This window comes from Tachysurus fulvidraco, chromosome 25 (assembly GCF_022655615.1).
Source record: "Tachysurus fulvidraco isolate hzauxx_2018 chromosome 25, HZAU_PFXX_2.0, whole genome shotgun sequence".
NCBI classification, from domain to species: domain Eukaryota; kingdom Metazoa; phylum Chordata; class Actinopteri; order Siluriformes; family Bagridae; genus Tachysurus; species Tachysurus fulvidraco.
The window spans coordinates 4,623,378-4,635,780 of NC_062542.1; the positions used below are offsets into that span (position 1 = coordinate 4,623,378).

At 37.3% G+C, this 12,403-nt stretch overlaps 1 protein-coding gene across 1 annotated transcript; it reads left to right on the top strand.

Annotated features, from left to right (window-relative positions):
• Window positions 1-397: 397 nt before the first annotated feature.
• Window positions 398-12,105, top strand: ifnlr1 (interferon lambda receptor 1). The gene is made up of 7 exons (XM_027169979.2): window positions 398-721; window positions 3,979-4,105; window positions 6,542-6,705; window positions 6,912-7,102; window positions 8,158-8,299; window positions 8,492-8,619; window positions 9,924-12,105. Exons 1-7 carry the CDS (start codon window positions 667-669, stop codon window positions 10,854-10,856), a joined length of 1,740 nt encoding a protein of 579 aa, XP_027025780.2. The 5' UTR covers window positions 398-666; the 3' UTR covers window positions 10,857-12,105.
• Window positions 12,106-12,403: the final 298 nt, after the last annotated feature.

A 12,403-nucleotide genomic window follows, 5' to 3' on the forward strand; every position in this document is an offset into this window, starting at 1 on the left:
CCACACAAATAAAACTGAATTGAATTATTCATAATTAAACATTTTACTATATATATGGAACATCTTTGTTATTTACACAAAGAAAACAAATGTGTGATTACTGTCTAAAATGTTTGCTTTATTAACAAGGATTAAACAGAGATGTTCACATGAAAAACCCCACCTTTCTTATCCTACAAAAGCTCTTTTACTTTCTTTTCCTCCTTTCCAGTAGCAGACACATTCCCTGTGCTTTTAACACCCAAAAAAAACCTGAAAGACAAGAACAAGACTGGAGTGGGAGGAGAAACAGTGCAAAAAAAAAAAACAGGAACGTAGATCCAAAGTTCACCTGCACACACAAACACACACACACACACACACACACACACACACACACACACACACACACACACACTCTCTCTCTCTCTCTCTCTCTCTCTCACACACACACACACACACACACACACCTGCTAAAGGGCACTTCTTTACTCTGGATTTCTTCAGAGATGTAACAGAGACAGAAGACAGCTCATGGCTCATGTCTGTCCCTGATACAGGGGGGAAAAGAAGACTAAAAGATGTGTTTTTGTCCCAGTTAGGATGAAAAATTACTCTAAATATCTGTGGAGTCCTGTGAGGGAAATCTAATCTTTTTTTCTTTCAACTTTTGTCTTGAACTCTGATATGGATCTGGATATGTGGCCTCTAAGAGTACTTCTCCTGCTTGTCTGGTGTTCAGGTGCGAATAACTTTTCATTTGTTTAAAAAAAACAAAAAAACTTTTGGATTATTTTGATCACTTTATCGCTTTGTAAATGTACGTCAGCAAAAAAAAATTGCATAACATTTTACATTTTTCTATTTTGTTAAGGTATTTATAAAGTATTTTGCATATTGATTTAAAACATTTTTTAAGTTTTTCTTTTTACTTAAAAACTAGAATCTTTCCTCATCCAAGCGACTTTGGGTTGTTTGCTAAAATCAATGTTTTATTAGCAATGTTTATTTTAATTAGTCAGAAGTGAGAAAACCAACTTCTTCCATAGTTCTCAAAAATATTAAGTAACATAATGCCATCGATAAGCTTAACAAATGAAACACTAAACTATTTCGGTAGAGAAAATCTGATGCTAGCAATAAACTGAATATGATGCTGTTCAACAGTCAAGTGACTTTTTACTGTCGTTCTGTTACGCATATCAAGATGTAACAAAAAATGAAGCATCTTTTGTACATTTTATTGCTCATTAGTGTGAAGAAATATAAGGATATAGGTACATAAACATAGTGATAACACTAGACCTAAAATACAACATGAAGAAATTCATGTATACGACTATTGAATGTTTTTTTTTAACTAAAAAAAAACAGGGTGAAAAACATACTGTGACGACTGATGCATTTTTGTCTTAAAAAAACAAAAAAACATTCACGTTGCTAAACTGCAGCACATCCAGCTGTGCACCACAGGAAGTTATTTTTTATTCAAATTTTATGCTTTGGGAAAACAAACATCTTAAATTCTCTGCTTTATTGAATAAATATAATATGCAAATAACTTTCTGTATTATACTGTCAGAATTTTAATAGCCTCTGTTACCTCTGTATAATATTTAATCAAGTTTCACTTTCTCTATTGTGTTCAAAGGTGAGGCACGATGTAGTGTTTAAAGCCCACCGAAGCACTCTGAACACTGGCACTGCTTTAATCAACGTGCCTATAACCGACTGTATGAATAACCTTTATTTGTTATTATACAGACCTAATATATGTTATTAATATCCTGGAAATCGTTTTAAAATTTTTGTATTTGTGTTTAATCAATGACGTATAAATTTTTGGCTCTGCACTCTGTTCGTTCTGTGCGATTTTGTAAGACAGACATCGAGGTTTTCTTTCTTTCTCCTGCTGTGAGGAAACATTTTGTGTGTTGTTTTGTTTCTATCACATTTGTTGTGAAGATTTTGGTTTTAGGGATTTGTTTGTTTGTTTGTTTGTTTGTTTGTTTGTTTGTTTTCTGTCTTTATGTTTTGTTTTGTTTTATGTAATGGTGATTTTGCGATTATTTTCTTCGTTTTTAATTCATGCTACAGTAAATTTGTTTTAGGGAACGATCATTTTAATTCGTGTTGGTTTGGTTTTGTTGTATTTGTGTGGTAAATTGAGGTTTGTTTATGGTTATTTAGTTTTTCTTTCCTTTTCTGTTCTCAGATTTAGTTTTTTGGGGTGATTACGTTTTATTTTGTGTCGTGGTCATTTCGATCTGTCACATTGTGTTTAGTTGTGTGGTAATTTTGTTTTATAGTGTCATGTTTATAGTGATGTAACTATAGTTTATAGTGAAATGTGGAATAATTTTGGTGGTGTGTCAAAAACGATGCTTTTGTTTTTTAGAATGTAGCCTAATTTGATTAGTGTTTTCAGATTTTGTTAATTTTTTTGTGTTGACCTCACACTGCTTTCTTTAGTTGTGTGGTAATTTTGTAATTTTCTGTAGTGTGATGCTAAATTTGTTTTGGGTTTTTTGGATTGTGTGATAATTTTGTTTTGTAGTACGGTAATATAATAAAATGCTTTGTCTTTATTTGTTTTTGGGTTGTCTGTGGTAGATTTGCATAGATAGCGCAATATCTCAAGAACACATGGTTGAATTTGTTCAGGATTTATGTGGAATTTTCTTCGAAACCAGCAGATGAACTTGTGAACAGCAAGGTCAAACATTTAAAATAGATTTTTTCAATATTTTCCTCATAGAGATAGTTCTTAAACTGTCATGTACAGAAACACAAGATTAGTTACCATTTGTGTTATCAGTCCATCAGTTGGTCAGTCCGTCAGTCAGTAGGAAATACTTGTTAGTGCAGTATCCTAAAAAATCTGAGGTAAAATGTATGGACTTGTCTGTCTGGCACTGATCCAGACATTCTTATGGTGTGTTTAAGGGTATTTGAGCCACCTGAGTTGTAAATTATTTTGGTATTGTTAATTTTGCTTTGTATTGTCACAATATTGCTTTGTGTTGTCAGTTTAGTTTAATGTCATTTTGCTTTGTTTGTGGCAGTTTTGTTTAGATTACAATTATTTTCAAATTTTGTTGTTTTTACTTTGTGTTGTTAGTTTTGTTAAGATTTTGGTCATTTTGCTTGCTCTCCTGGTCATTTTGTTTTGTGGTGTGGTAAATTTCTAACACTCTCCATACAGTAGCTCAGGTAAAGTTTTCCTCTTAAACCTTCATGTAGGATCTGTGCATTAATAATGCAGTAACAAGAAGATAATGAAGTGCTGCTTATGATTCATGAGAAGTACGTCAATAATTTGTAAAGGTGACAATTATGACATTGCGTTTCTTGACATTTATGGCAAAATGATAGAAATAAAATCCTGACAGACTGCAATTAAGCCCAGTGGATAAATTAGCTCTGCCTTTTGAACAAAACTCAAGTACATTCGATTTTTTTTTTTTCAAGAAGAACATATGCATGTGACCCAGTTACAGCAAGTGAGGATTAAAAATGGAACGGCTGCAGCTTGACGAAAGGGATTAGCACTGGCCTTTTCACTACATCACCTGCTATACCACTGAATGGCAAAGCTAAGCCTGAGATTAAGGCTTTCTGTGTGTGTGTGTGTGTGTGTGTGTGTGTGTGTGTGTGTGTGTGTGTGTGTGTGTGTGTGTGTGTGTGTGTGTGTGTGTGTGTCTGTCTGTCTGTCTGTCTGTCTGTCTGTCTGTCTGTGTTTGTGTGTGCGTGTGCTTTTTGATCTACATCCAGGTCTGATGACTGCAAAAATATTGCATGCGTTAATTCTATCTTGCTGTTTTTGATGCTTTGAATCTATTTAACTCATAACCACCATTTAAACTCTACACGTAATATATCATTCTTCTGTAGCTTTTTAAGTAACTACATTCTGGATTTGGGTCCTTGCAATTATAAAGTTTCAGTTCTCTCTGATTAAATCAAATTGTCATTTTTTTTCTCTTTTTTTGTCTGTAGGCTCATGGTGCGAAAGCTGCAATATGACAAAAGTGTATTTCGAGTCTCGCAATTTTCACAGCACAATCCGTTGGGATGAAGTGAAAATCCCAGGCCGAGAAGTTCGCTACAGTGTCAAGTATAACATGTGAGTGTTAAGGGACCCTCATACTATACTTCTTCCTTAAATCCTAGTGAATAGTTGGGGTGTTTTGTTTTTTCTTCTCATTTCTTCAGCTTGTTAGCTCATGATTTCTGGGTCTGGTTGTCTAACACAAAACAGAACCCACAGAACTCCACAGTCACACATTGTACCAGTCCACCCACGAAAAACTCTTGTGTAGAACTTGTTGAAAATTGAGTGACGATGGGAAAGTACCACATGCAGAAATTTCATAACTTGCAGAGAATTTACAAAGAGTTCATTTTGAAGAAAGTGAAGCTTCAGACATGATGTATGAAGATGTATGGTATTTAGTTAAAGGTGTGGCCTTGCAAAACAAGCCTGAAAATCTGTAAACCTTTCCCAACACCTTAATATAATTTGACCAACCTAGTTTTGGTCATAGTTTTGGTGCCATAATTAAATTCAGGTGTGTAAAATTGTACTGTAGGGAGTGATCAATTGTTGTGCTTCTGTTACCATTGAGAATTGTTGGTATTCTGAATCTGTGATCATTACCCGCAACCTCATGACCCGCTCTTTGACCTCTTTTATCAGCCATCGTACTATCTTTGAAATGCTTACATAATTGATCACAACTGTGTCCATGACTAAATTTTTTTGGAATGTAATTATTTCTCGCTTCACCTTCAGCTTGAAAAAGTCAAGAAGATTTCCACTAACTAAAAACTCTTTCGTTTTTCAATGGAGGTTGATTGTGTACTTAAGTGATTTGTCTTTGTTCAGCTTTACATGGTGAGGCGTTTCATTCTTTTGGGGAAGTGAAGCTTGGACACGTGTTCTTTTGTTGTTTATCCTACCATTCTTTCCTTTCTATTCAAGCCAGTTCTTTCCAAAGAACTCTCTTTGGTATTTAAAATCATGGCGATGAAGTTTGGCTTTTGTAATCCAAAGAACGGACTAGAAAAATATCAAAGTCCAACCTGTCAATTAAATCTTCTCTATACAGTACCGTGAGCGAGAGTAGCGACGTGGTGTTCCAGGAATTCGGCTGCAATGGAGTCCGATCTGCCGCTGTACCGTTGCTTTCTGACTTTTACTCTCAATATGGATGTTTTAGCTTTTAATCCAACATGGAGCAGCACTTACTCAACCTTTTGTACATCACTCTATGGTTGTGTCCTTTATCAGAAGCTCATAGCTCACAATTCCTTCTCAGATTACAGTCTTTCCTTCTTTTTCAATCCACCTGCCTGATCCCATTAAGTAATAATCGGCCTTTCACAAGAAGCTGAGCACAACCGGTACAGTGGGGTCAGTCATTCCAAGGTGCAGTCTGGGACCTTTGGGACTGTTGTAATTTGGTCTTTTCCTCTTTCAATAACAAGCAGCGATTAAAGTGTAACATAATCTCCAAAGCTTTTTATCTACATAGTACCGGTGTGCAAGAATATGTTTTGATATCTAACACCGATATAGTGATATGCAGCTTAGTGGTGCTTTCCCACATTATCTCTCACATCACTCAATTTTTGGATTAACTAAAGACCCGGTTAAAGTAAGGGTCCGTTTCTCAAGAGCTACCAGTGATGATTTTTCAAATACATGTATAGCACAATGCTGTGGAAATCTCTATACTGTTTGGTTTAAAAGTGTCGATATATATTAGTCACGGTGACATTTATGGCATGACACATAAACAGATTAAAAAATGCGCACTGCAGGATGAAATTTTAGTGAAGAAACCGGAGGACAAATACAGTACGTAAAAACAGACGTAAAACGTAATCCAAGAACAGGCAGAGGTCAGGAGATTAGCAGACTTCAACAATGGAATCACAAATGATAAACAAACAGGGTCAACACTAGAATAACAGGACGTGTGAATACACAGTTTGATAAAAGCAGGCAAGAAAGCAGTGAGAAAATGTTTGTAAGACCTTTATATATGGTGTGTGTGTGTGTGTGTGTGTGTGTGTGTGTGTGTGTGTGTGTGTGTGTGTGTGTGTGTGTGTGTGTGTGTGTGTGTGTGTGTGTAATTAGTAATCAGGTGACTGTGAACATGACAAGCTTCGTGGTTCAAGCTGCCACTGATGGGACCCTTAATGGCCCTTAATCATCCATGCTCCAGGGGCACTGTATCATGGCTGACCCTGTGCTCTGAACTCAGCTTCGAAAGTTATATATGCAAAGAAAATATAGATATGCAAATTGACAAAATAAAAAAAAAATCTTCTCCTTCTAGTATAAGGCAGCCTACTAGTATATTATAAGACTATGGAAAATGTAGTTGGTGGTGGGTTTAAGAGAGAGTTGTTTTGGGAAGGAGTCTCCAGTGTCAGCACTTCATAATAAGTTTTGAATACCAACTGTACTGTGGTCAGTTTAATATATTAAAATGTGGCTATAAATCTAAAAATATCCCTGTCATCACTGATGTAATGATTCCGCTCTGTATAGATATGGAGAGCGACCCCGGATGATGAATGGATGCCAGAATATTTCCGAACCTTTCTGTGATCTCAGCTCCGTGATGACGGACGTTCGCTCTAAATATTACGGCAAGATCATGGCTGATGGGATATGCCTAGGCGAATTCATGCAGTTCGTTCCGTTAGAAAAAAGTAAGGCCGTTAAGATAAAAAAACTTATATTGTACATTATCATTGAAATTTTGTTGTCTTTCATAACCTAAGATTTTATATTAATTGATTATCCATAAAACAGGAAGCAACTCTCTGTAGAGTATGTTAGATCTCATGACATTTATTTCCTTATCTCTCTTTCTTACTTTTTGCTTTCTTTTTCCTTCTTGTTCTTTTGTTTTCAGCCGTTCTGGAAGCACCGAAGCTGTCCGTGATAACGGACAGGTCCACTCTCACGGTAACCATCACAACACCCATGGGGCCTCAGAACCGCTCAATTAGGGAGATCAGCTGTTGGGAAAGGTGCCAGGAGTCTGGAAAATCATCTGTTAACTACATTGTACATCTCACACACCCGGAGTTTGAAGCTGGAAAGGTAACATCTGCATATCCGTAACATAGTGACTATATCTTTGTTTATATTCCATTTTAATCCTGTTGAGAACATATTTATAGTATGTTACAATGGATACTTATTAGCACAGTCATGGCTCAGCAGTTATAGTTCACGTAACTGATCAGATGGTCAAGGTTTCAAACCCCAGTACTGCCAAACTGCCACTGTTGGGCCCTTAACTTAAAGGTGCAGTAGGGTCTCCGATTTTTGAAAGCCAAAATAAACACGCCCCTAACCCAAATGGGTCCCACCCCTGTATTGATAGCTCCGCCCACACATACATACGTAACCCAGGCAACTAATGGAAAGAAATGTGTCTTTATCATAGCTGAAGGGAAGAACAATACGATTGCAGATAAACAAACAAGCAAAAATGACACACAAGCATAATCATGTAAAGGACAAAGGCATATATTAGTTCTGTGTAACAAAGCAAAACCAACGTTACTCACCTATCCAGAAGGAAAAAAACGCCTCGGCGTCTTAAGTAAAGTTGAATTTCCTAAGTCAATAACTCCTGAGCTAAACGCTGTTACTACACAAAACGCGGTTGTAGCTGCCTCTCTACATTACTACGATAGAAAAGAGGTGTTATTTGTGTAGTAACAGCGTTTAGCTCAGGAGTTATTGACTCGGGAAACTCCAACCTGTGAATATGTGGCCAACTTCCTGCTCCTTCAGTTCTCTCCAGCGCTGGAAAGCTGATCCTATATTAACACGTCCTACTTCTTGCCTTAACGTGAGCCTCTCTTCTCTTTTTTCTTTGTTTTTATCCTCCTTGTCAATGTTAAAACCACTTTCTGCTAATGTCACACATGCGCACTGAACACTCTCTCATTGGCTACACGTTTGTTTTAATTTTTGTTTATTATCGGCCCGACTCAGTTTTCTGAAGCATTTCTCAAAAATCGGAGACCCTGCCTTTAAGTAAAATTCATTCTTATCATTGATTCGTTCAGGGCCTTGCTTTTAAAACATATAAAATATACAAAGTTGCTCTAACAGACATGTTTTATTATCATGTGTCTTTCCAGGTATATAGGAACACGTCTGGCATCGTTACTCTGAGTCATTTGGACATGAACACAGAGTACTGTGGCGTTGTGTTGTATGAGCTCACACATCCCTACATAAAGCTCCAGAGCGAAAACACCAGCTTCTGTCAGACTTTACCAGGTGAGAACAGTTTCTGTTTTACTCTGGAAAAAATGTATGTCTTTTAAAACCAGTTTCAAAACAAGTTTAGAAATGTTTCACACATGTCTAGAAAGCTACTGTACCCTTTTCAGTAATTGTGCGATTTTTAAACGTCATCAAAATGAACCTATAATATCAAAGCCTTAAAATTTTTGTGCATTTTGTCTTCAGTTGCAGACAAGCCCTGGATTTCTATATTCATCTGCTCAGCATTAGTGGTACTCTTCCTCCTGATCATCTTGCCTTTGATTGTGTGCCATCAGTATGTCACAAGAAAGAGGAAACTCCCTGAGACGCTGGTGAGACATTCTTACTGTAGTTCTTCCTCTATCAGGAAACTGTACTATGAATATTCCTTTCTCTTCTTCACTGTTCCTGGCACTGACAAGCTGTAATATGTGTGTGTGTGTGTGTGTGTGTGTGTGTGTGTGTGTGTGTGTGTGTGTGTGTGTGTGTGTGTGTGTGTGTGTGTGTGTAGGGAGAGGTTAGGGAGGAATGTGCCTTGCTCACACGCACCTTTGTTCCAGGTTTTGGATTGCTGCCAATTTGCATGATCTTTTCATGAATTGTCGATGCTTTTTTTATTGGCTTTATCGATTCTGTTCTTGTTACATGTTAGATTATCACTTTACATTATTAAAGCAATAGTTTAATGGTTTTGTTTTTTTAGTCAAATCTCTATACACTGATTATGTGCAGTATGTGTGTTTTTAAAAAAAAAAATATTCAGACTTAGTTCCTGCAGAGAGAAATGGAATTTCTAAGGGCAGTACAGTTCTGCCAATAAGCGCTTAAAATATCTTACAATAGTGCATTCAAGAGCGAGATAGACATGGGAGAAACTCTTAAAACTTTTACCAAGGTTTATAACTTTCTATCATTCTACAAGCCAATACAGAAAAAAAAATCGGCTTATTTATGCTTTTTTAAAAGGGTGCGTTTACTTTACTATGAACTACATTGGCTGTTGGCCATATTCAGATTTTCAAATTTAAGTGAAAAGACACTGTTATTTCCAAGGGTAATGTTCCTTGTATTAAGATTCATCTTAAGCAAGATGGTTAAATTGATTGATATTAAAATGGAATAAAAATTAACTTTATATTGTTCGCTACCACAGGATGGTGTCTTTTAATAGTCTAGACCACCACTTTAAAGACAATAACTTAACTACAATCAACTTAAGTTCAAGATTCACACAGCTTTATTTATCTATCTATCTATCTATCTATCTATCTATCTATCTATCTATCTATCTATCTATCTATCTATTTATTTATTTATTTATTTATTTATTTATTTAAAGGTCTGAGGTATGATATTTGCATTTCCTATATACGTCTATAACTCCTCAGTACTAAATATAGCCTAACCTTGGTTACACATAACCTGTACATCGTTACACATAACCTGGGGTTCTTTTATAAGATAAGAACTTTCCCTCATGTCACAGATGCAGTTGATCCAAAGTTGAAAAACTCAACTAAACTATAAACAAGGAATGTCATTGCCAATTTAAAATGATAGACCGGTATTAACCGTTGGCCATCGAAGTGGACTAAACAGCAAATTTATACAGATTTTCTCTTCTTCTCTGTAACAGATCATGTCGAAGAACACCACTCCTTACTTCAACCCAGATCCTAATGTAAAGATAACCACAATGAAAGTATTCAATGAATCTCCATGGAATACCATCAAGCCTGAACTAGCCTCATCTGATATGCCAGAGAAGATAAAGGCTGTAAACATAACTGTTGGTTATGCAGCCCAAGACTACCATGACCAGGACTGGCACTGTCATTCTTACAGTAATGAACGGGTAGCACCAGTTAGGGACCAGAGTGAGGCATCCTGCACAAGTTATAGTATGGTTGTGGGTGTGGTAGCACCCCAGGATCGAGAGGAGTTATCCAGCTGTGCTGCTGACAGTGGGATCGGAGACTCCATCAGCCCTGGATTGTCATCTTGCACAGAAGAGGATCTATTTAAGGTCATTCGTCATGCAGAACCAGACGAAGACCTGGGAATTATAGAGCCAGTCTCCAGCAGTGAGCTTTTAGTGCTGCCAGTCTCACGTGGTGCCAACGGGAAACTGCTGTTCTCCAACTTAACATTTCAACCAATAGATTTAAATGTAAACAACAGCTCAGAGCTTGTGCCTCTTGTGCCAAGGTCCTCACCAGCTGGAGAAAGGACTCTTTTGTTGACAAATCTCGACTCTGCAGATAATTCAGACTGGACAGACAATGACTCAATGCCTGAATACAGGAAAGTCTACCTTCCAAACGGGGTCCCTCAGACCTGTTTGCAGTTTCCCACACTTTCCAAAGTTCTATTGTCTGACTGTACATCAAACTACAGAGAAAACTGGGTGCCGGTAATCCTACCAGATCCCCTGCTGAATGATACAAACTGCATTGTACCCAACAGTGAGCTACATGAATTCGCTGAGCCTGAAGAGGACATAGAAGACTCACCATCAGATCTTGAAGAAATCTTTTTAGGTGGATGGATGGTGCAAATCCAAGGATAGTATCATTTTTCTTAATCATTGCCTCTGACTCTGAAAAGAATTTTTTAGCCATTTACAACCGTGTTGTTAATGAAGAATGTAAACCACTCGCTTAGTAACTCTAAGCTGTGTTGTGAAGTAACGTTTGTGTGAAATGTGATGAAACAGCAGGAACTGGTTTACATATTTCGGCAAAACATATTGTTTAAGTTTTGCAGTGTGACTGAAATATACATGATGGCCAGACGTATGATCACACCTAGCCATAATACCCGTATATACTACCTGAACATCTCCCTTGTGTTCCTACATCACTCTCATCTCTTCCAGGAAGGTTTTCAGCCTTTAGCTACAGTTAGTCCTGGTGCACATATGGCATTTCAGTTCATCCTGAAAGTGTTCTTTGGGGTTCAGGTGAGAGCTCAGTGCAGGCCACTTGAGTTATTCATCTCCAGTTTTGTCAATTTTGCTTTGTGCATTGCAGTACTGTCATTCTGGAAAAGGTTAGAACCTTAGTTCCAGTCAAAATACTTCTTTAATGCTACAGCCTACAAAGATATTTTAGACATTGTACATCTTTTTGGCAATAGTATGAAGAAGGCTCAGCTATGGGTGTGATGATCAGGTATTCACATACCAGTCACAAAGTGTACTGTAGCTCAGGGAGCAGCCAAACCTCCAACCAACATTACTTATATAATTATGGGAATGTACGATTTGTTTTTTTTTTTATTTGTTTCCTGTTTGACAAGGCAGAAGTAATTGACTGACTGTAAATGATTCTAGTCAAAACAATGCTTAATGCTCAACTGTGGAAAGCAAAACATTAGAGAATGGAATGAGCACTTACAAAGAATGGTGTCGTAGTGACGACTTCGTCATTAGCCAACATGTTGGGTGGCTCCTAAGACTTGTACACATTGTTCTAAAGTTTGTATATGTGTCATTTGGGATGTTTTTGGCATTACATTTTACCTAACATCATCTTTTCCACATGTCATGAACAGGTTTGTTGAGCGTATCCGATAACAGTTAGGAACTCAGAATGTAGTCACAACTTTTGTATTCAAATGACTGTCAGACTGGATTTCTCACCCAAGTTCCTGTAAAGACTTGCAGAGATAAAGCCATCAAGGGTTATTGTTTATAGCCCTATTCGGACGGGATTAGTTTTACGTGGGGACGTGGAGTAATGCAATTTTACCTCTGTAATATTAATTGGCCAATTCGCACGGGACAAGACATCTCAGTAAAACTAGCAGAAGTAGGAGGGGTAACTCGCTTTACGCACCACAGTAACCTCCTTGTCGTCATGTGCGTATGACGTTGCTTCCTGTTTCAAGCGCCTCCATGCTTGCAAAACGCGCCAAAAACTACTTTTAAACAGGAAATGACGGAATTTTACCGTACATATTTACAGCGGGTCTATTCGGACGGGATTAGTATTACCTGAGGTAATTTTTCCGGACCTTTTTACAGAAGGTAAAAGTCGCCGTAATCTTTACTGACATTGTCCGTAATGATTACCGAGATGGCACATTCGGACGGGACTAAAATCACAGAGAAGC

Bases quoted from the DNA above. Each gene is read 5' to 3' on its own strand.
- ifnlr1 (XM_027169979.2), top strand. From the start codon at position 667: ATGGATCTGGATATGTGGCCTCTAAGAGTACTTCTCCTGCTTGTCTGG. The intron at 722-3,978 runs GTGCGAATAACT...TTTTGTCTGTAG, and splicing joins CCTGCTTGTCTGGTGTTCAG to GCTCATGGTGCGAAAGCTGC. The intron at 8,300-8,491 runs GTGAGAACAGTT...TTTTGTCTTCAG, and splicing joins CTTCTGTCAGACTTTACCAG to TTGCAGACAAGCCCTGGATT.